The 25,619-nt window shown below is 36.3% G+C and overlaps 2 protein-coding genes across 2 annotated transcripts in view; both read right to left on the bottom strand.

The window, feature by feature from the left end:
- Positions 1–25,619, bottom strand: part of LOC145259930 (major facilitator superfamily domain-containing protein 6-like) — a 387,142-nt gene that overhangs the window by 245,339 nt on the left and 116,184 nt on the right. The window lies entirely within an intron of this gene.
- Positions 6,027–14,003, bottom strand: LOC145259929 (uncharacterized). Its single transcript, XM_080117889.1, has one exon. The coding sequence runs from the start codon at positions 12,685–12,687 to the stop codon at positions 8,062–8,064; it is 4,626 nt and encodes a 1,541-aa protein (XP_079974015.1). The 5' UTR covers positions 12,688–14,003; the 3' UTR covers positions 6,027–8,061.

The following is a 25,619-nucleotide window of genomic DNA, read 5'->3' as shown; positions in this document are numbered from 1 at the left end:
TGTCGTACATGATTAGTAAAATCTTTATTCGTGTGGTGATAGTAGTGGGTATGAACAGACGGTATTGGTGGAGAAGCCCGTGATGTTTTGAGAGTGTCACCAAAATGGAACGGAAATTGTAATTTCGTTCCGGTGCAATAATACACGTTTCTAATTGCACACACGACAAAGCGTAAATGAGAAAATGAATGACAATCGATATTTTTTATTTATTCACAAAATAATGTTTTAACTAAAGAATAGTTGTACTTTTTTACACAAAGAGAAATTTAAACAACGAATTATATACACAAGGAACTGAATTTTTTTTTTTTTCTTATATTTAAAACGGAAAAAAATCAAATTTATTATCTTTCAATTTAACGGGAAAATTAAATGCAATTATTTTTGTTTTTTAATAGAATAAAACGAAAAGGAAATTTTAAACAATGAATCATATATATATATATATATATATATATATATATATATATATATATATATATATATATATGATTCATTGTTTAAAATTTCCTTTTTCCGTTTAAAATATATATATATATATATGGTTCATTGTTTCAATTTTCCCCATTAATTTTTTGCGTTTTCGAAAAATAAAAAAAATTGCATTTCTCCCGATACATTATATATATATATATATATATATATATATATATATATATATATATAATGTAACATCTCCCGTTACATTATATATATATATATATGTGTGTATATATATATATATATATATATATATATATATATATATATATATATATATATATATATAATGTAACGGGAAAAATGCAATTTTTTTATTTTTCGAAAACGCAAAAAATTAATGGGGAAAATTGAAACAATGAACCATATATATATATATATATATGTTAAACGGAAAAAAGTCATATTTATTTGTGTTTAATTTAAGGGGGGAAGCCATTTTCATTCATTGATTTAAGTTTTTCGCTCATTGAGTTTCGCTTATTATCGATTTTTTTCACGCATGCGTGAGAACAAAAAATAATTGCCCCGGAACGAAATTACAATTTCCGTTCCATTTTGGTGACACCCCCAAAACATCACGTGCTTCCCAACAAATACCGAACAGACAAGTCAACAAAGTAGGATCCACAGAATGTCTGAGAACAATTTTAAAACATTTTTATACGTTCTTTCTTTCCATGTTAAGGGTGAACGTGAGTACGTGAGTAACATACGAAATCCAGACTCTTTTTCATTGTTTTTAGAAATGTGCAGGGGTAGCTCCACTAAATAACTGTAATTTGTAAACTTGTTGTCCCATTGAGCTCAACTCTTGACACATGTCATTTAAAGGTTAGTAATTTATGAAAATCATATGTATTCATTATTAGTGGCGTCGTCTATATGTTAGGTCCGAGACTTTGTAAATGGTGTGTTAATAGTGGTAATGTGCAACGGATTGAGGTTTCTGTGTATTGCTGGTGAGTTTCAGAGTTGGAAATCATGGCTGACTTGAAAGAACTGGAAGAATAGAAGAGACACACATTATGAAAATATGTATGAAAATATGTATGGAAATACTGTTGATAAAGAAAGCAACCATAGAATATCCACAACCCTCACCCCCGTTAGTAAAGTGTATAATTGAACTTGGTTTGTATTTCAATGTTACTATCCATTACGAGATGGGGGGATACTCCCATGAAAATTTGCCTCCACTCCTTTAATTTAAACAAAATAAATACGAAAGGAGTTCCGAATATTTTTGCTCTACCCCTTTTGTTCCTCGTTTCACCTCGACGGTTGGTATGTCATTTATCAGCGCTTCTAATCGGCGTCCAGGCAAATATCGCCATGGCAACCTTAGAACTCTAAACGAACAATGGCGATACGTTCGAATTACAGATCAGTTTAAATCATCTGCACCGGAAGTCGACGGAAATTATCGATCATCTTAAACGTTATAAACCAATATATACGGAAAAGGACCAGTCGTTATCCGTTGGTGATAGGTCTTAGATACACTTACAAAATGGTGGTTTTGCTTGTTGCATCTCGACTATTACATATAAACTCTTTTTTATTTATATTGTTTAGATTAATCGGACAATTGTTCTTATCGAAAGTGTTATCTGCACAACGTTTCGGTCGATGTAACCTCCGACCTTCATCAGGCGTAAAAATCGCCATGTTTTAGCAGGAAAAAAGTGGTAGCTCTGTACTCTAAGGTTTCGGAAATTTTTCATCTAGTAACATATCAAACCTCTTAGTTTCGTAAACATTATATTTCTAAGAATTTACAATTGGTTGATGAATTAAATACAATTTGAATCATAATGAATTAGAAATTATACCGGCTAAGGTTCCTTGAGAATCAAATTATCTTTATAATTCGTGTAGCGGTTATAATTTCTAATTCATTATGAGTAAATTTTTATTTAATTCATCAATCTATTGTAAATTCTTAGAAATATAATGTTTACGAAACTAAGAGATTGCTGGTTTCAGTATGGTTACTCGCATGTTATTCGTTTTTTAACCAGATATAGTTTTTATTTTTATTTTTTGATATGTTACTATGATGATAAATAGGAAATAAAAACGGAAGAAAGCAAAAAAAAAAGGGAGCGAGGAAATAAAGGAGAGAAAAATGGACATAAAGGAAAGGGAAAGAAAAAATCGAAGTTGTTTGTATGTGAGAATTTAAAAAAAAAACAGCCACAGTAAATGGAGACAACTCTGAAAAATGGGGTATTTATTTGGGATTATCTCCCTTGAGAATACTGGGCATTTCTAGTAAAAGAAAAAAAAACTTAAGTGATTTCTAAAGAGGGGGGGTAAAAAAGCAGTCTGAAGAATTTCATACGTTTGTGCAGCATTTTTCCGGGTAAAACACAGAATTTTATTGCATATCGTTCTTCTAAAGTGTCCTCACGTCCAGATTGCATTTTTGAAACTCATCAGCTGTGACAATCAGGCTTTAGTAAGGTGTATTCCAAATCCCGCTGTAGCTATTCATTTGAATCTGAAATCATAAAGATTAGTCAGTCATTTCATAAGATGTATAGCAATAACCTACTGAATTTTCAAGAGTCTACAACAATTTTAAATGCCTTTACAAAAAAAGTCTGGAAATTTATTGAAAGTATTTCCTAAATGCTACTTCCTAAATAAATGGACTCTCGACATAGCGTATTAGTTTTTGTGAATGTTCAGGAGAAGGAGCTATTCGTGTCACGTTTTGAGAGTACGATGTCCGTAATGACCACTTGAGAATGGATAAAGGGTTTTTTGCAAATGGCACAAATGATGTTTGCCGTGTTTGGACAACATCGTCTCAATTGCATATATCCTTTCAGCTAAAAGGACACCGAACACAGGGATAGTGAAGTGGATCGATGGATCGATACGGTCATCCAGCTGACAAAATGGCTACAAGCATTTGGCCTTCTCGTCCACACTGATAAAACGCATTAATTCTTCGTCGTGCTTTTAAAGGGCGATCGTTGATGATTTTTCTTTCTTGATTTCACTGTATTTACGCCATATCAACCCTTTTAGGGTTTATTCGAGACAAAGTGCAATATCTATTAAGGATGACTGATTGATAGTTGTATTGTGTCTCTCCTACGTTGTATCGATCGGTTTCTGGGTTGTTTAACGTCAGATTTACGTCTACAGTCAGCTGACACACTCTTATCCTCATTAGAACATCGAAGTTAAGTGTCATTGAGCTTGGATAGAACTTAATGGGACGACTATGTCTTGTATGCTACAAACATATTTTCAAATTAAAATTGAAAAAGTTACTGATCGTCAACGCACTTGCCTTTAATGTAACCAATGATTGTCACGCAAATGTCCACTGATTTAAGGAGAATAAAAAAAATGCATTTTGGTTTACTTTCGGCAGCCGCGTAACTCTCGTCTCCTTTTATTTAGTCCTTTAGTCCTCACATTCTATGTTTCTGACAAAGAGGTAAGAATTGCTGGTTGTTTTTTTGGTCAGAATCTATTCCATCTAACACTTACCGTTGGCAAGTCTTTTTTACCTTGAAGTCAAGTGACTTCATGCATTGTCTGTAGCGATTCCCATAAAAAACATGGTGGATCCTATGTATAAAAATCAATGTCTGTGTGTGTGTGTGTGTGTGATGCTTGTGTGTTCTCTATAGAAAGAAAGATTAGAGCATCTACATAAAATCTAAAAGTATCTTTTTATGCAAAATTTACAATAAAAATACAATAGAATCCATAGGTGCACTCCTAGAGATGATACGAGGGCCTCTCTTGAAACTTCAAATATATCCCTTTTATGAAATTTATATCATACATATTTAATTCTATGGGGAAGACAATGGAAGTAGTTCTGAATCTCTACGCGATCCTTCATGTGCCAAATTTCTATGTACTTCGACCTGTAAGTGACCCATGGGACAAACCTCTATTTTAAAACTTCAAGTACGTACATTCGATTTTTCTGACGAGTGCTATTTTGAAAGTCATCTTAACACATGTCAGAATTGTCTAGTTAGAAAAGTCTCAAACTGAAAACATCGAGTGTATCTTTCGATTCTACTCCCTGATTAAAAAAAAAATGAATATATGTTTACTTTTAGTCATATAACAAATCTTTATCTTCTATCTTTACACCATCAACACTCTGATCCCAGTCTGACATCAATGGAAATGAATGTCTCTTGTCTTGGAGAGGCTCCATGTTTTGACAAACTTCTGGGTTTGACCTTTACTGATCTGAGATGGAACACGTACATCAAATCCGTTGCCAAAGCTGCTGGAAAAAATGGTGGGATTATTCTACCGCTCCGGTAGATATCTCACTGCTGATGCAATTCTCTACCTGTATAAGTACGTACAAGGATGGAGTACTATTGCCATATCTGAGCAAGAGCTGCTAGAAAGGACTTTTTTCTGTCTTCTTCTGTTTGCCTGCTTTCCAATTGACTGCAATACGGTCGTCTTCAAGTCTAACGTAAACAAGTTCTTGATGAGCCGTTCCCCTTAAGTAACCAACTTACTAAATTCCCAATACCAATGATTACTACAATATTGCCCCATTGACACTCTTTAACCCTTATCCTCGAGTAGCCTCTGGTCCTTGATAAACGGTGACTCCTTTGTAAGAAAAATGAAGATTTTTTGTATATTCAATGTATACGAACTCTGTTGTTTGCCTTCCTCTCTCTCTTTCTCTCTCTCTCTCTCTCTTTCCCTCTTTCTCTCTCTATCTATCTATATATCTATCTATCTATCTGTCTATCTTTCCATGTATCTATATGCAACTCAATGTATGTGCGTATATGTATTTTTGATATTTGTGCGTTCCTTATAAAGAGGTAACATAAGAGAATGTACATAAAATCTAAAAGGTTACTCTTATGTAAATTTTACCGGGAAAGTCAATGGGACGTCGAAGTGCACCACTATGAGGACTATGAGTACGTAACCACCTTAAAACTTCAAATATATCTCATCTTATGTAATTTAAATATCTTTAAAATATTATGTAGAAGATAATAGAAGTACCCTGAATCTTTAAGTGCCATCCTAAATTATGGAAGTCATGAGGGATCACGTGTCTTTAAAACTTCAATATCCCATTTTGATGAAATGTATTAAAATCTTCAGGGAAGACAATGGAAGTGGTTCCGAATATCTATGTTAAACTCTGTATCCGAATATCTGCATGTCTCCACCTCTAAGTGACGCATAAAAAAAAAATCCTTTTAAAACTTCAAATGCGTATATCCGATATAAACTATATATATATAAGGCATCAATTTATAGAATTTTTCAAACATGGGAATTTATGAAGGAGTGAAACGATTGGGAGAGTACAGTAAAAACAAAGAAAATGATACCGTATTATTAGCATAGTGAAAAAAAGTATTTAGTATCTAGCCTCATTTAATCCCGAGCAATGCCGGGTCTTCCTGCTTATGTGGTTTGAAAATAACACACTGTGAATCGAATAACATGGAGGGTACTTTAGATGTGAAATAACTATCGCTTGATATTCTTTATTTTGCTTTTAGTCTCTCTCTCTCTCTCTCTCTCTCTCTCTCTCTCTCTCTCTCTCTCTCTCTCACTCACTCACTCCATTTTTCTCCCTCTCTCTATTCCTCTGTCCTTCTGACTGTTTTTCCATCTCCTTCTTCTTTTCTCTTCCTCTATCTTCCTCTCTCTCTCCATCTCTCTTTTTACCTCTTTCTCACTATCTCTATTTTTCATTTTCTCCATGCTTCTCTCTCTCTCTCTCTTTCTCTCTCTCTCTCTCTCTTTCTCTGTCTACTCCTCTCTCTCTCTCTCTGTCTTTCAATCTCTCCTTCCTTTTCTCTCGCCTTTTCTTCTATTTTTCTCCTTCCTCCCCCTCTCTCTCTCTCTCTCTCTCTCTCTCTTTCTATCTCTTTGTCCTTTTGTCTCTTTACTTCTATATTTTCCCCTTTTCTCTATTTCTTCTTCCTTGTCTTTCTATTATTTCATCTTTTTCTATGGCGGCACAAAAACTTGTGATCGGACTAAATATAAAAACGGTAAAAATCATGAAAAATAAAAGATTTCTTATTGAAAACATAATTTAACCGAATGAACAAAGAAAGGTGTATTTATGAAGTTTTCATTTATTAAACAATTACTATCATTGAAGTACCTTATATACTAGATGGAATTTCAGTGATTGTGCAGTATAGTTAACAAAAATAAGGATACAAAAACAAACAGGCAAGAAATAACTCTTACCAAACGCAAGAAAATTTCCTTATCTACTGAACTATATATTTTTGCGTGTGTTTACTGATTTAAGATTTATTATCTTTGTATTTGTTATCGTTATTTTTACTTAGCCAATCCAGCTCCTTTTTCATAATAGCCGGCATTCCCACCGGAACTTATTCGTTTATTTCAAGCTTAAAAGATACAATTAAAAACGTTACCTTAATCCGACTAGAAAATATTGTCACGACCGGCTTTCGCTGGGGACTACGACCGCGTTCGCGTGACAATGCTAAAAAAAAAAAATAAAAATATGTCCGGGTTTGGCTCGTTCAGGGGTTAACAAAAGTGTGTGGGGAGGGGGAATTCTTCTGGTTGGAACACCGTACGCAGAAAGTTAACAAAGCAAGCAGAGACAACTCGAAGGACCGAAGGTTGATTTTAAAATGAGAATTTATTAAACAAATAAACAAATAAACAAAAAAAAATAAAGATAACATATAAATGGGGGTTGGGATTAAACTTAAGATATTAATACGAGCAGAGGGAGAAAATAATTTTAGCAGTTGGCAAAAACAAGACAAGAGAAGAAAAAGGGGCTGACTCACAATGGCGACCGCTTTGGGGTATAATCCAGCTAGCGTCTCCAGCAAGGAATAAGACAGTTTTTTTTTTATGGACGAAGGATTGGTGTTCTCTTTTTAGCGACAACTCAGATAGTCCTTGTAGTTGTTGTCTTTCCTTCTGATGTAGTCCGGCGAGACAACACAAAGTTTTCGTGAACGAACGACTCGGTGCCGTTATTCCTTCCAAGATAATACACAGTGTCTCCCGTCTTTTCTTTCAGTTCTGCTCCAGCCCTTTAGCGCTCAATGGAAGGTTTTCGGTTCTTTTACCCGAATGTAATACGTTTTTGATTTGGTTGTTTTTTTCTTTCTTTTGCGTCTCTTTCTCATGACATACGTTCACGGCTTGTAGTAGCAGGGATGACCGTTCGTTCGCACCCAAGGTGACTGCTCAACTGCCTGTATTTTCGGGTAGGTCATCACGCGTCCACCCCTCCTCTTCCCACTCACGTCGCCAACAAGTCTAAAACAAAGATGATGAAAAGGGATCTCTTCTCAAACTTTGCCAACCGCCGATACAAAAATAGAAATGATGAAATTTACCTTCTCCTTTACGCTCGTTTAGAAGATGCCTTCAAATGGCTTACCGCGTATTTGTCACACCTCCCTACCAAAAAAAACGAAAAAGGACTACCTGTAGTACTTTTTCGGAATGCTGGGGACCGGCTTAGTTCTAACTAGACTTCCTTTTTTTTTTAACTGCTATTGAAGCTACTCACGGGAATTCTATTTGAGCATATCAGACACGAGATAGGGTGTCCGCGCACAAGTTGTCGACGCCTCGGATATGTCGGATGTCCAGGTTATATTCCTGTAGGAACAGACTCCAACTTAATAGCCTTCTATTTTTACTCTTCATTCGATGTAGAAATGTAAGAGGGTTGTGGTCAGTGTATATGATGGTCGGCTGACTCGACGATGATATATATACGTCGAAGTGCTGTAGACTTAGGATGAGGGCTAAAGTTTCCTTCTCTACAGTAGAATAGTTCTTCTGGCATGAGTTGAACTTCCGAGAGAAATAACTCACAGGGTGCTCAATACCAGAAGGATCGGTTTGGAGTAGAACTGAACCGATACCATGGTCGCTGGCGTCAATAGCCAAGCGGAAAGGTTGTTGAAAGTCCGGAGCCCTCAGCACAGGATCAGAGCATAATAGCGATCTGATCTGTTCAAAAGACTTCTGGCAAGAAGAGGTCCATGTGAATTTGGACTTTTTAGACAACAGTTGGGTGAGAGGTGACGCAACGTCAGAAAAGTTCCGGCAAAACTTTCTATAGTAACCGGCCATACCAAGGAATCGCCTCAGGCTTCTAACATTGGTCGGGGCTGGGACATCTAAGATGCTTTGGATCTTAGCGTTGATTGGGGATATCTTCCCGTATCCTACAGTGTGCCCCAGATAGGTTACTTCGGCTTTTCCGAACTCACTTTTTGATAAATTGATAGTGAGGTTTGCCTGTAAGAGTCGGTCGAACACTTTCCTTAAGGATGCGACATGGTCAGGCCAATTGTCATTATATATGACAATGTCGTCGATGTAGGTTTCGACGTTAGACAAATCCCTCAGGCAGTGATTCATCATCCTTTGGAATGTTGCCTGGGAATTTTTCATACCAAACGGCATAACCCGATATTGGTAAAGTCCTTGTGGGGTCACAAACGCGGAAATGCTCTTGGCACGCTCAGTGAGGGGTACACACCAATATCCTTTTAACAGGTCCAGTTTGGTGATGTAAGTCGCCCTCCCCACTCTGTCAATGCAATCATCCATCCTCGGGATAGGATGTGAGTCTGTCCTTGTGACGGAATTCACCTTACGGTAATCCGTACAGAACCGAACCGAGCCATCTGGCTTAGCGACTAGGACGCATGGTGATGACCAACTGCTCTGGCTTGGTTCGATAATTCCATGCTCAAGCATGTACTCCACCTCTTGGCGTATCACTTCCGCCTTTTGGGGGTTGACGCGATAGGGATGTTGCTTGACGGGGGTAGCATTTCCAACGTCCACGTCGTGTTTGGTGATGGTCACTTGTTTGGGCGTATCCGGGAATAACTCACGGAAATCCCTAATGAGGTTTATCATTTCCTCCTTCTCGTTACAGTCCATATGGATGACCACAGGCGTGAGGTCGGCAAGAATGTCAGAATTTCGCAATCTCATAGGATGGTCACTTTTTCCTACGGATTCCTCAGGGGTATTAGTCTGGCTGTGTCCACAGTCAGGTCTAACAATGGCAAGGACAGGGTTACCCTCGTCCCTCTGGTAATAAGGTTTAATCATGTTTATGTGGCACATCTGGGTGGCCTTGCGGCGGTCCGGCGTTTTAACGACGTAGTTGAGATTGCTAGCCTTTCGAGCAATCTCATACGGACCGTGGAATCTGGCTTTTAGGGGTTGACCAGATATGGGTAACAAGACTAAGACCTTGTCTCCGACTTCGAAAGTTCGCGGGATGGTGTTCCGATCATACCGCCTTTTCATCTTTCCCTGGACCGATTTGAGCCTTTCTTGAGCGATCTCGCTTGTTTCTTGCAATCGTGTCCGGAAACGTGATACATAGTCGAGCAGTGATCTATTCTCGCGGCTCTCCTGCATCCATTTATCTTTCAGCAGTGACAGGGGACCACGCACCGAATGGCCGAAGACGAGCTCAAACGGGCTGAATCCCAGCGACTCCTGAGTAGCATCCCGTGCTGCAAACATTAAGAACGGAAGGCCTTCGTCCCAGTCACTGTGATGGTCGAAGCAATACGTCCGTACCATGCTCTTCAAAGTTGAGTGGAAGCGTTCTAGGGCTCCCTGTGATTGGGGATGGTATGCACTGGATTTTACAGTCGTAATACCCAGGCTACTCATGGCTTGCTGGAACACTTTTGACATAAAGTTTGATCCCTGGTCGGATTGCACTACCTTCGGCAGTCCAACCATGGAGAAGAAGGTGATCAAAGCTTTGGTGATTTTTCCAGCCGATATATTCCTAAGAGGTATCGCTTCAGGGAATCGAGTCGACGCACACATAATGGTTAATATATGTTCGTTCCCGCGTTTAGTCTTCGGAAGGGGGCCAACACAATCGACGAGGATCCGACAGAATGGTTCCTCAAATGCAGGAATCGGATGGAGGGGGGCATTGGGGATTCGCTGATTTGGCTTACCCACCATTTGACAGGTGTGACAAGTTTTACAATACCTCGCCACGTCCCTACGGATCCCTGGCCAATAGAAGTGCCTGGTAATCCGGTCATGTGTCTTTCGGACACCCATGTGGCCTCCCATGGGTGTCTCATGGGCTGTCCTTAGCACCTCCTCCCTATATCCTCTGGGTAAGACTAACTGTTGTACAGTTGACCAGTCCTCGAGGGCAGGTGTATGTGGGGGTCTCCACTTCCTCATCAATGTACCATCTTTGACAAAGTACCCGGATGGTACCTTGCCCAGCTCCTCTTCGTCCAGTGCTTCTCTGAAAAGCGGGGCGATTTCGGAGTCTTTTCTCTGCTCATGGGCGACTGACGTCCATGAGACTGAGGTTTCCCCAACTACTTGTTCATCCCCGGTGCTGGGGTTTTTGTTTGGGGTCTCTTTAAGTTTAGGACTCACGTCTATCTCGTGACCTAAACATGTTTGGGAAAGGTTGACGACTTCAGTTCCCCTACCGGCGCTGCTTGTTTCAGCACGTTTTTCTCTGGCCTCCTTTTGGGCCCTCGCCCGAGTCACCACACATGCTGGGTATACTCCAGCATCACTGTCCCCTGCCTTATCTGCACCTGCTGGTGTGCTTGGCACCGTTGCCACTTTTAAGGGTGGGGGTGATACTTTTTTCCCGGCCAAATCATTGCCAAGTAGCATCGCTATGCCTCTCATGGGCAGATCATCGACCACTCCGACCTCTATAGTACCACATACTATGTCGGACTCGAGGGTCACTTTATGGAGTGGAACGCTAACAAAGCCGTTTCCGACTCCCTGTATAATTACTCTTTCGCCCGTGGCAGTATTTGCCCTACGCGGCATGCGGTTACTCAATATTAAGGACTGGGTTGCTCCCGTGTCCCTTAATATTTTTATCCTCATCTTCTCTGTGGGTTCACCCACAGGGCACACCGAACCATCCGAGACAAAGGGTCTATATTCCTCTCGGATCTTGTCAGTGTCTACTTTTGCGAGGCTTCTATGCGACGCAATAAACCCTTGCGGTTTATTCGAGGGCGCACCCCTGTTTTCCGCATCTTTCTTCCTCGCTGAGCAATTCACTGCTATGTGCCCTACCTTTCCACAGTAGTGACACGTCAGCGTTTTCCATCTCTCCGCCTGTTGACTATTCGGAGAATGGGTCTTATGGGTTGAGCTGTCCGGTCGGTTGCGGTTGTTGGTCTGAATCGACCTCATGCTCGGACCAGCGCTAGCCGCCATTCTGGGGTTAGTGCCGCTTCCGTCAGCGAACGGGTCATTCGACCTACTCTTGCCTCGTTTATGCGTCAACGCATATTCGTCCGCGAGGGTGGCCATTTCATAGGCTGTATCCACTTGTCTCTCGTTAAGATAGACTTTGAGATCGTCATGGACACATCGCCTAAACTCTTCCATCAGCATCAGCTGCCTTAGCTTATCGTGGTCTGTACCCACGCTCTTAGCTGCACACCACCTATCAAAGTAGACTTCTTTCTGACGAAAGAACTCAACAAACGTTTGCTTCTCATCCTTCCTATGGCCCCTAAATTTCTGTCTGCATGCTTCTGGGACCATTTCATAGCTTCTTAAGATTGCGGACTTTACAATGTTATAGTCAGCGCAATCCTCTGCTGACAGCGACGCATATATTTCCTGAGCCTTACCCTTTAATACTGTTTGTAGAAGTAAAGTCCAGGTTTCCAGTGGCCAGTTCAGGCTTGATGCGATTTTCTCAAAGTGTTGAAAATAGTTGTCAACATCAGCCTCGTTGAACGCTGGCACAAGTCTAACCTGTTTAGTGAGGTCGAACTCATTTCGCCTCTCACTATGGAAGGTTCTCCTATCTTCAATTTCTTGGCGTCTGGTCTCCTGCTCCATTTTAGCCTTCTCTAACTCTACCCTAGCCTTTTCCATTTCAATAGCTTTATTAGCCTCGATTTTTATTCTCTCAAGCTCAATTTGGGCATGTGAGAGTCCAGGCGAGTCTGACGCAAGATTGTCCAATACATCTTCTTCGAAGATATCGTTATCGACCATGTGCTCTGCAACTATTTTCACTAGTTGTGGTTTTCTCATCGAGCGCTTAGGCTCTAATTCTAATGCTGTTGCTACATCAATAATACTATCTTTCTTTAATCTAGAAAGTGCCTCGAATGTGGGAGAATTTAAAAAGGTTTCTACTACAGACATTTCGGTTTTATGTTTTTCGTTGTCTCGCACCCGCTTCGCCTCTACCCACGAAGTTCCAGTAAACAGAAGAAAAAGAATCCCGGACGACGCCCCCAAGCTTGTCACGACCGGCTTTCGCTGGGGACTACGACCGCGTTCGCGTGACAATGCTAAAAAAAAAAAATAAAAATATGTCCGGGTTTGGCTCGTTCAGGGGTTAACAAAAGTGTGTGGGGAGGGGGAATTCTTCTGGTTGGAACACCGTACGCAGAAAGTTAACAAAGCAAGCAGAGACAACTCGAAGGACCGAAGGTTGATTTTAAAATGAGAATTTATTAAACAAATAAACAAATAAACAAAAAAAAATAAAGATAACATATAAATGGGGGTTGGGATTAAACTTAAGATATTAATACGAGCAGAGGGAGAAAATAATTTTAGCAGTTGGCAAAAACAAGACAAGAGAAGAAAAAGGGGCTGACTCACAATGGCGACCGCTTTGGGGTATAATCCAGCTAGCGTCTCCAGCAAGGAATAAGACAGTTTTTTTTTTTATGGACGAAGGATTGGTGTTCTCTTTTTAGCGACAACTCAGATAGTCCTTGTAGTTGTTGTCTTTCCTTCTGATGTAGTCCGGCGAGACAACACAAAGTTTTCGTGAACGAACGACTCGGTGCCGTTATTCCTTCCAAGATAATACACAGTGTCTCCCGTCTTTTCTTTCAGTTCTGCTCCAGCCCTTTAGCGCTCAATGGAAGGTTTTCGGTTCTTTTACCCGAATGTAATACGTTTTTGATTTGGTTGTTTTTTTCTTTCTTTTGCGTCTCTTTCTCATGACATACGTTCACGGCTTGTAGTAGCAGGGATGACCGTTCGTTCGCACCCAAGGTGACTGCTCAACTGCCTGTATTTTCGGGTAGGTCATCACGCGTCCACCCCTCCTCTTCCCACTCACGTCGCCAACAAGTCTAAAACAAAGATGATGAAAAGGGATCTCTTCTCAAACTTTGCCAACCGCCGATACAAAAATAGAAATGATGAAATTTACCTTCTCCTTTACGCTCGTTTAGAAGATGCCTTCAAATGGCTTACCGCGTATTTGTCACAATATCCTGTTAATAGTGCTGTATCTATTTTAAATATATACGCGTGTCGTTCCAAAAGAGAAGCCTCCTTTTTTAACACATAAAGTTGAGGAACTACGACGATAGAAGTGATACTATTAGTATTGAGCACTGTTGAAGTAAATACTTAAAGTTTACGCATAAATTTATACTTTCGTATATTAATTTATGTGAGTAAACGAAGTAGTTATGTATATATATATATATATATATATATATATATATATATATATATATATATATATATATATATATTACGCATGAAATAAGTGGGAACTTATTATAAGAATTCGAGCGCTATTTCGACAAAATCGGTTGTAATTAACAATAGCAAGTTTGAAATGAGTAAGCTTGAAAACAGTTTCCGTATCGTTTCATAACAGTTATATAACAGTTATTTGTTATCTGTTTTTTCTCTTGTTTTTGTTTGCTTTTTATTTGTTTGCTTTTTTGTCTTCTTGTTTTATTCACCACGTCTTTCCCTTGTTAAGCATACTGTGTAATCGTTGGAAACTTAAGCGTGACGGGCCAACTAAAAATATTAAGTTTGACAGACGAACGAATATTCGATTTCCAGCAGAAGCGTTAACATTCGCTAGTACGTGATGTTATTTACTTTCTTCTCCTCGCAGGAAGATGTGACACAATTTCGGAAAGCTACTAAAGATTCAGAACTCTGACCTATTAAAAATTACGTAGGCAGTCCCGTCGGCATTCCCTGATGCGTTCGCTTCAGACAGCAAGCAATAAACTTCCCTCAAAAGACGAGAATCAACGGCCTGGGAGGGTGAACCTCATAGAATTGCTTAGGAGCACTATCAAATTCCGCAACCAACAGGAAAAGAACATTTCAATATGCCCAGAATCTGTTGGCTTTGGGATCAAGGGTGATTTTTTTAATGTTTGGTTCTTCTTCTTCTTCTTCTTCTTCTTCTTCTTCTTCTTTTTCTTCTTCTTCTTCTTCTTCTTTTCTTCTTCTTTTTCTTCTTCTTCTTTTTCTTCTTCTTCTTTTCTCTGTTCAACCTCCTTTCCCTCTCTTTATTCATGTCTCCTTCTCTCCTTTCATTTGTTATTCTCTATTATTACACTAACTTCCTCTATCTATCATTTTTTTCCTTTTACCCCCTTCCTCCTCCCCCTTTCTCTCGTTTTCGTTCGTTTTTTTAATACATTATTCGACCTTCAAGAATTTTCTGAGCTATAAATAACACAAGTGACGCGAAACTCAAAAATGAACTAATTTTCCTTTTCTTTTCTTTTTTTGTTTTAGATGGGTTTTTTTTTTTTTAGATTTTTTTTTTTTTTATATAAAACGACAAAAAACATTCCCGTAAACAAAAGAACAAAGCAAATTGAAGAAGTCGATCCTGATGAAGACAAATGACGTCATGACTAACAAAAAAGAATTCATCGTTAACTCTCATCTAAAAAAAAAACCTTAGAAATGAAAACAATACGAATGGTTACAAAAAAGAAAAAAAAAACGTAGATGAAAACAAAAAACGATTTTAGTTATTTATGTATTTTTATATTTTTGATGATTTTATTTATTTGTTTATGACTACTTTATTTATGGCTTTTTAGTTACATTTTATTTACTTATGGTTCTATGTGCTTATTACATTTTTATTTTCATGATCTGTTTATTTATTTATGATCATAGTTATTTATGACGCTAATTATATAGCGTCATATAATTATACTTATGAAGTAGAAGAACTGTGCTATCCTCGGAATCATCTGGACGAATATTGGAAAACGCCGAAAGGTTGCGAAAGAGGCCGAAAGGTGCCGAAACGCTGAGCGTATTAACCCTAATACAAAATATCATCGGTTTATTTTTTAAAATCTAATTATTCATGTTTTTTAAATAAAATAAAATCATAAAAAGAAAAGAAAAAACTATTTTAAAAATATTTGCCATCAGTTGTTTGCCATCCAAAAATAAATATATATTTATGAAACTTACTTTGCAATGAAATTTTTTAATTTTCAAAAAGTTTTGTAAAAATTGTGCAATAATTTTTCAAGAATATTATTTTTATTTTTCAATTAAATTTTAATTGAATTAGCTCCGTACTGACAGAAATATATTTTTCATTGAAAAAAATCCAGCGTTTGGGTGAAAACATGATAAAATTACACCTGTCACCTATTGCGGTTTCCGTAAACCGACCCAACGATTTCAACGATAACACCGTCATTATATCGCATAATTATATCGCATAATTATATTGCACGGTCATTATATTGCCCTTGTATATTTATGACTTGAGTTATTGATTTTTTATGCAAATGAAAAATTCGTAAGTTGATTTTTTTTAACTACATTGGTACTTTTCGTCCCTCCCCCCTTTAGGGTTTTCTATTAAAGAGAAAATTAAATGTGACAAAAACAATTTGATTTTAACTATTGTCTGCTAAGAAAAAAACATTATCTTTAAGAGAGAGAGAGAGAGAGAGAGAGAGAGAGAGAGAGAGAGAGGAGGGTGTAATTTTTTCTCGTTTGCCCTCAAGATTTATATTGTGTTAATCGTTAAGGGAAAAAAGCTACGTGGAAAATCGTAGATTATTTTTTACACGTTCAAAGCCAGATTCATTTCCCCCTCTTCCAAAAAGAGAAAAATTAAAAAAAAACATGTAAGATTTTAAATCAACCATGGTACAACTGTGAAAATATGAAATAGATTTGCGGGTAAAGAAACGAAGAAAGACTACCACTACAACAACAGCACAGAAAATAACGAAGAAATACAAGATGAATTAGTTAAATATTTAATTAAATAATAACAGAAGCAACAAAAATTGCAACAACAGCAAAAAGCAAGAATAATTTTAGAAACAACAACAGGAAATGGAAGAAAGATTTCAAAAACTGTTACTAGGACAAGAGGAGAAAACAGACTTATTGCTACAAACGAAATCACTGAAAATAACATAGCAGTTTGTAACGCTATTGACAATTTCATTTATGTCCCGGGCGAGAACAAGACTTTCGCCTCGTATTTTAGAGAGTATAAGGATCTGTATAATATTGATTGTGCCGATATGTTCAATGCTTGAGAAAACTCGGATTCACAGAATTCAGCAAATTCGTGGATTACATTTTACCGAGAAAAAAGTCTGGCGACTTTTTCTGAAACTGTAGCACTCTTAACAGAACTTTTCAGCCCCCAAAACGCCGTTATTTCATAAAAAGTGGAAATGCCTGAATTTAATAAAGAAAGATGACGAGGATTATATAACGTTTGCATCAATAGTAAACAAAAATTGCAACGGTATTAACCTAGCGGAACTGGGTTCTGTCAACTTGAGAAGCCGAGGATTGTATTGGCGAAACACTCTGAAATTCAACGCAGATTTTAAACTGAATTAGAAAGTGAGTCAAACCTGGCGCTATAAAAGTTGACAGATTACCAACTGTAGAAGCCTGGACTCGGAAATGGCCACAGCTTTAAAAATAAAATAAAAATATGCCGGCTCCCCAAAATATTACAGAATTGCAAATTTTAGGGGGTTTAGTAAACTATTACCAAATATTTATTTCCAACATGCACGATCTCCGGGCGCGACTGAACGAGCTACTCAAAAGGACAGCGTGTGGAAATGGACACCTGAATGCCATGCGGTATTCGATAAAATAACAATATGACGTCAGGCCTATTCCTCACTTAATTAAATATCACATTCACTAGAGATGCAAGCTCATACATAATAGAGGCATGTATATTTCAGACGGGAGTAAAAACCGATTTCACAGACTTCAGGATCTCTTCTTCCGACAGAAAAGCACTATTCACAAATCGATTAAAAAAAGCTTCGCAGTTACAAAGTTCCACCAATATTTACATGAACGATTTTTTATACCTCTATTAACCATCTTTGATTTGCAAAAAGGGCTACCCGTCTACACAGTGAATAGACTGCTGAGATGGGGTACTAATCTTTTGAATAACAATTTCAACCGTTCCGTACTTGGCCTTCGGACAAGATCAAAGTTTAGTATTTGTTCTTCAGATGCTGCACTTCAATTTCTTGTTCTCTGTCAGTAGAGGAGAAATCCTTCACGACTGAGACAATTTTTTTATTTTTGTTCCTTTTCTCCACGTTAAAAACCGACCCTGGTGTCTAACTCTGTCCCGTGTGGAGGCATTGTAAATAGGAACAATTTTAAGATATTGTACCTCTCCTTCGAGTAGATCAGGAATGCGGATTGACTTTCAAGGTTGGTTCAGAGACAGTGAACATTTTGAGGACTCAGTAACTGCTTCCTTACGTACCAATAGTGAAATTTAAAGCATGATGTGCAATACTATTAGAGAACTTCCGGTCACACTGCGTAAAATTAAACGAGAAGAACAAAAAGATGAATTTATGAGTGCTACAAAACAAAAATCACAAATAAAGACCAGCAGGATTGTTTTATTTGTAACGTCTTACTATACAGAGTGAGGGGTGTAATACCAAAAGCATTGCAACAAACAATAATATAAGATTTTCGTATTTATCATCCAGATACAAACAGAATGAAGAGCTTTATGCGTAGTTCGTATATTGGCCGAAGATGGGTATAGAAATAAAAACATGGTCAACTCATGCAAGGTTTGCTCTTTGATGTTAAAGGCATCCCCAATCTATCTTTGATTCGAAAAATTATGGTCTAGAATTTATATAAATTTCTCAGGGTCCCTGGAGAATTGGTATTACTTAATTATCATGTTGAACATCTGCACAAAATGGTCAATATGCTCACATGTAAGAGACCCATTACAGAAGTAATTATAAATATCCTCTATTAATTATTTACCCGGTTTTGAGTTGTCGACTGCTTAGCAAATGACAACTAGACTCAATCTACGTCCATTGAACTCAAGGAGTTTTGTGAAACATTCCGAATTTAAGACTCCCCAGTACCACCCATGATCAACTGGAAAGGTGGAACGCTTCGTTGACACTTTGAAACGAGCACACAAAAAAGCATGCGGCACACCTACAAACACGGCACTGCAAGTTTCTACAGTTTGATAAGATCACACCTAACCCTAATACATCATCAACAGTATCCCCAGTGGAAACTATGTTCCAGCGAAAAAAAAGACCAATATATGAAAACCTTTTGTCAAAGCAAACAAAATTGAGAAGGACGTCTATTGTGTCTAAGAAACGCTATGACCTAGGAGAACTCGTGTTCTACAAAACGTACAAAAACAACACATCTTTCTGAAAAACTGGGCAAAATAGGCAAAAAATCGGAAATATAAGTACATCCTTCAAAGTCCTAAATTCATGCATAAAAGACAGCTTAATCAAATAAGAAAGCGCCTGTTGGCTGATCCCAACTATGGACCTCATGAAGAAGATCGCATTGAGACGATGTTTGGCACTTTCGACATCGAACCACACCATACAGGTTCAGAGCGTCGCCGACCGAAGAGGAAAAGGAAGTTCACGGATCTATTAACTATCGAGCCAAAAAGGAAAAGTTACGGAGTAAAGGCTTTGGAGGTGATGTTCTGGGGACTTACCTATTCACTCGTAATGGACTCTTCTAATTATTATAAAAATTACGAGTTGAATATTCTCCTGGGGATTCTCGCGATCTAATGTGAGATTACAGACTATTTAACAGACAGTCGGAAATGCCGACAACTTTTCCATTTGTAGTCACTTTCTTGTACAATATATTCTTTTCTGCATGTCTTCAGGAATTTCCTTATGTCGCTTTTCTAGGGCCCCAACATATTTTTAGTTTAGAAGTCAATAAAGTACATAGAAATATAAAAGAAAAACATATACACGTACCTAACTTTATATGAATAGAGATATATAATAGTATTATCAGACCGAATCCTATATTCATATCTATACATATATATATATATGCGTATATATTTATGCGTGTATTTATATATGTATATGTATGTATATGTGAATGCATGTATATATATATATACTATAATTGGCTGCATATGTGCATATATGTTTCAGCTGTGATTTCATTAGAAAACCAACAAGATTACAACTTTATCGATTCACAGTTGAAACATGTATGCAAAGATGTAGCAAATAATATTTTCATGAATAAAACAAATGTATACAATAATACGAGTATACTTGTTATTGAGCACTATTTTATAAATACCGGAGTTTCATTGGATTAATATCTAGGAAACCACAACAACACAATTTATAAATTTATATATACATATATATATGTGTATATATATGAAAGAAACATAAATGAATGATCGACTCCATCATAATATATATATATATATATGTGTGTGTGTGTGTGTGTGTGTGTGTGTGTGTGTGTGTGTGTGTGTGTGTGTGTGTGTTGTAACGTGAGCCATTCATTGATGTTCCTTTGTAGTGTTGAATAAAATATAAAGATACCCGATATAAGTTTTTCCTTTTGATCACGACAGCACAAAAGAGTTTAAATTGTGTCTATCAATTATAGATCAAACTTGTTTTTGATTTGACTTTTAGTCTGAGAATATCTAACGATTGACTCAATAGAGTAAAAATCAAACATTGAACATCTTCAAAATGGTAATCTTTTTTTGCTCTTAATTTAATACTACACACACACACACACACACATATATATATATATATATATATATATATATATATATATATATATATATATATATATATATATATATATATATGTTTGGAGGTACAGAATTTATATACAGATTTGAAAATAATAAGCGAAAGTTTCTCAAGAGCTCTTTTTCGGCTATCATTCTCATCAGGAGAAAATCGATAGCGTACAAAATAATATTATGTCGAAAATCGATAGCGTACAAAATAATATTATGTCGAAAATCGATAGCGTACAAAATAATATTATGTCGAAAATCGATAGCGTACAAAATAATATTATGTCGAAAATCGATAGCGTACAAAATAATATTATGTCGAAAATCGATAGCGTACAAAATAATATTATGTCGAAAATCGATAGCGTACAGAATAATATTATGTCGAAAATAAAGAGTTCTAATGGGGAACTTATTGAATGTGCCAAAAGTACGGGGACACTAAAATAAATTTATTAACGTTTAAAAAACGATTAAAATATTGGCACAACGAGAAAAAAAAAACAACGGGAGAAAAGATTCAAAGTTCCCCAAAGAGAAACAATGCGTTGGATAACTTTGAATCTTTTCTCCCGGTTTTTTTTCTCCCGTTGTGCCAATATTTTAATCGTTTTTATTTTAGTGTCCCCGTACTTTTGGCACATTCAATAAGTTCCCCATTAGAACTCTTTATTTTCGACATAATATTATTTTGTACGCTATCGATTTTCTCCTGATGAGATGATGGCCGAAAGAGCTCTTGAGAAACTTCCGCTTATTATTTTCAAAACTGTATATATATATATATATATATATATATATATATATATATATATATATATATATATATATATATATATAAAACTTTCACCGCTCACTCATTTTTCGACCAAATTTCAAAAAATTATTACAGTTTATAGATCACCTTCTCAGCTATGTTGTGAAATAACAATTCAATTTTTGTTCAGTAAAACGAAAGTTACGATGAATTTCATAGTGCCTAAAATCGGTAAAATATGTGAGTGACGTTTCTTATGACAGGTTTCCATAGCAACCATGTCGCTTCAGCGACTACTGTTGCTACTAATTCACTAATGAAAGCATGAAAAGTTGATAATTGGGGGGATTTTATATTGAAAGCAGACGAGTTCCGTACAGTGTTATTACATATGTGTTTATGGGGGCAAAAAATTAAACAAAGAACAAGTGAATTTACTAAAAACGTGGAAAAATCATGGATTACAATAGAAAAATGCAAGCATGAGAGGTAATATGGTTAAGCATAAACATGGAAAAGTAAAGAAATAGTTGTTAAAACTGGAAAAGAAAAGAACAAGATATTTTAGTAAAAAATATATTAAACTTATAACTTAAATCTTGCAGCATTAAGACTTTTTTTAAACTCAATTTATAACATTATTTAATCAATTCTTAATGCTGCAATATCGTAAGTTATAGATTATTATATCTTTTACTAGAATATTTTGTCCTTTCCTTTTCCAGTTTTAACAACTAGACCTTTATTTCCATGTTTAAGCTTAACCATTTTACTTTTCATGCTCGAATTTTTCTATTGTAATATATATATATATATATATATATATATATATATATATATGTGTGTGTGTGTGTGTGTGTGTGTGTATACGTCTGGGAAATTGGGAAATTGGCAAACTTGGTTAATTGGCCTTGTATGCAAGATCATGACTTCCTTTTACTTAATCACTCTAAGATCGTCTATTAAACGTTAATCCCTATTAATGTTAAAACTTTCCTTTGCAGGTATTAAAACAATTATTTATAATGTATAATTATATATGGTAGCATGCAGCACGGCGTTTTCCGGTCGTAAAATACGTAAAAGTATTATATGTTAATTCATGCAATTTTCTTATTTATTATTATAGAACCAATTCTCTATTGATTATTATCCAATATATAGTAAAGATTTCAAAAGTTAAAATATATGACTCGGGTACCATCAGCTAGAATCGAAATTAAAACGTTATAGCCGTACTCGTTATTTATCTCGCCAGTGTTGTTACCGTTCGACCTACGGACAGATGGACACAAACGGTTAGAAATTAAGAGACATTTAGCTATGAATGTTTAATTTTGCGCATGTGCAAAACTAACAGCAGGTATAATGTTTTATTCGACTTACCCTGCCAATGCCAATTGTTTCGTTTTCAATTTTGTGTGTTTTAACAACATTTTCGCCAGCTATAAGCAAATTGAAAGTGTGCTGCATGTCAATATACCCTATATATCAAATTTCAACTCTGTATATCAAATATTCAGAGAAGACTTTGGTAGAGACTTTTCGCACAAACACGCGCGCACACACACCGGCAAGGTAATTTTATATATATATATATATATATATATATATATATATATATATATATATATATTCATCCCTAATGAACCTTACGCTAGACGCCGCATCTCCCCCATGCTACCTAGCACCTTCTCTACTCTTCTGATGAGAAGCAATAGGCTTCGAAATGTCCTGGCATAAAGAGTCCCTTCTATGCCCCAAATTTTGCCTGTAATCCATTATTCAATAAATGATCCATTCTATATCTACCTATATATAGTTTTGTGTATTCATTTCACACTCTTGTTGTCATATATATATATATATATATATATATATATATATATATATATATATCATGATTTTCTTTGGGGTACAAATCTTTATTAAGGCAATCATGAAGGGAAGACGTATTCCTTCGGAATTCATTTTATATAAAAAAAAGGACCGATGGGAAAAGGAAAATGGATAGCGACTAAAAAATAAAAGTAGGGAAACAGAAAAAAAATCAAAACGAGTCAATTGACATGTTTCGCCCTCACTCATCAAAATTGGAATCGAGGGATTTAGTTTTTAGTAATTTGTTTCCGTTAATGATAAAATCTATAAAAAAAAAAGAGAGAGACGAGAGCAAGAGCAATCGTATGGGAATGAATTTTAGAGGTTGATCACGCTCAACCCAACAAGCAGTCCTTTTGCTTCCAAAGGGAAGATTTCCTAAGGCGAACGTGAACAGTCTCCGAGACTTTTAGATGATATACGGAGTGAGCTCGACTCAATACGGAGAAAGGGTCGATGCTGAAGTTCGTTGCACAATCCCGGTATTTAATAAAGTGGTCCGTTATAGCGAATCCATATGTGTTGTTTACAGCGTCGGTAGGTAGGAATGTTCCATTCCTGGTTTTGCTCGGTACATGTTGTTGTATGCGACTTACCAATTTCAAAGACGTTCAACCTACGTTCTATTTCCCTATTTTTTGTTTTTTAGTCGCTGTCCATTTTTCTTTTCTCCTCGGTCTTTTTTTTTTAATATAAAATGAATTCCGAAGGAATACGTCTTCCCTTCATGATTGCCTTAATATATATATATATATATATATATATATATATATATATATATATATATATATATATATATATATATATATATTCCCTTCATGATTGCCTTAATATATATATATATATATATATACACACATTTCCGCGTGTTTGAGCGTTTTCATCTTAAATTCTCTGTAATTATGCAGAATGTAGAAACTATGCATAGAATTCAACGTAATAGTGAAATGAAACCAATCATCTAAGAAACCCGAAATAAATGAATAATTAATTAACGCTCGTTTTCTTAAAAGAATATGCAAATTAGTTACTCTTCGTGTAGTCTCTTGCATATCCATAAATGAATATACAAGGGAGGGTTGCTTCAAGAGATACTGATAAATAGGCAGAGATTGTTATGTTTTTGTATATAATTGCAAATGCTTTTATCATTTTTTTTTTTCCAAATCTAAATTTTTATACAACTATGGAACTGGGAATAAATTGAAAAAGATTCAGTTATGTATTATAAACTAGCGATAAGAAAAATACACAGTAGAACCCCGGGATACGGCATGAAAATTAGTAACAAAATACAGTACAGTATAATCAAATGATACATATATATATAATTATTATAGTAAAAAAATAATTATATATATATATATATATATATATATATATATATAATGAAATAACATTATAAATAACAACGTAGGGCGGGGCAAACGTCATAACTAGGGACCGGAAAAAACATCGTATTCCACTTCGTAACCTGAAAAAAACGTATCCTAGGGCCACCGTATTCCGGGGTTCTACTGTATTGATTTTTTTCTTCAAAAATTATCAATAAATTTGAGAAAAACAATTTTATTTTAATCTAAACCCATTATAAGAAGCAAAATATTGCTTGCATTATGAAATAGAAATAAATAAATTAGATTGTAAAATATTTTCTAACGTAAGGATTTCTTGGGACATCACTATTGTTGGAAGGGTTTCATGAAGACAAAAATGTTGATAAACACTGTTCTAGACTGTATCTAATCATGATGTTATGTTATGTACGGGGGGGGTAGTAAATAGATACTTCCGTTTTCACAGGCGTGTTAAACGTGATACGTTTTGACCGCGACAGACGACCTCTTTCTACAATTGTCCTTGAAAGTACTATTAATACAAGCAAAAGTGGAAGATACCAACAAATAGACGATATGCACAGCCCTATATAAACGTTCTATGAATATATGCTTATATGTACATGCAATCGTTGTCATTGTTGTTTGTTTATTTTTCTGATTTATTTGTGACAGATGAGTTGCTTTTATTGTTAATATAAAATGTGCGTATCTTGTTCGTACACAATGGAAAATATCAAATCTGCGTCTGATATTTGGAGATAAGGATTAATTATTCGTATTATTTGTATTATTCGGACTACTGTTCTCACCTTGAATGTTGTTTTCACAACGATGTAACTTCCGACCTATCTTGTCGAACTTGGAAGTGTATTTGTCGAACGCTGGAATCTTCACGGAATTTCGAACGTAACTCTTTATTTAACCCAGGAGGTAGCATGCTCTCGTTCCGTCAGCTATTATTTTGTAAAACTCCTAAGTAATTCGCTATTGTACTTTTAGTGTCGCTCGCATCGAAGATTAAACCTTCAACATCCAGAAGAATGTAAATCAACAACTTAATTTTACCAAGTACTTTTTTCCATTACTTTTTTCCCATGGGTCCTTGCGTTCGAAATACCGTACGAATGACTTAGTTTGATAATATACGGCACAATAACGTTTACACGCCGGTTCTCGCCATATCACCGAAGCTAAGCAACATTGAGCCTGGCCAGTACCAGATGGGTGACCATTTGGGAAG

The sequence above is a fragment of the Euprymna scolopes genome, chromosome 35 (genome assembly GCF_053919585.1).
Source record: "Euprymna scolopes isolate OS-2025 chromosome 35, ASM5391958v1, whole genome shotgun sequence".
Lineage (NCBI taxonomy): Eukaryota > Metazoa > Mollusca > Cephalopoda > Sepiida > Sepiolidae > Euprymna > Euprymna scolopes.
This window is presented reverse-complemented; position numbering and strand designations above follow the sequence as displayed.

What these genes read in the sequence shown, in the direction of transcription:
- LOC145259929 (XM_080117889.1), bottom strand. Translation starts at nt 12,687, where the DNA reads ATGTCTGTAGTAGAAACCTTTTTAAATTCTCCCACATTCGAGGCACTT.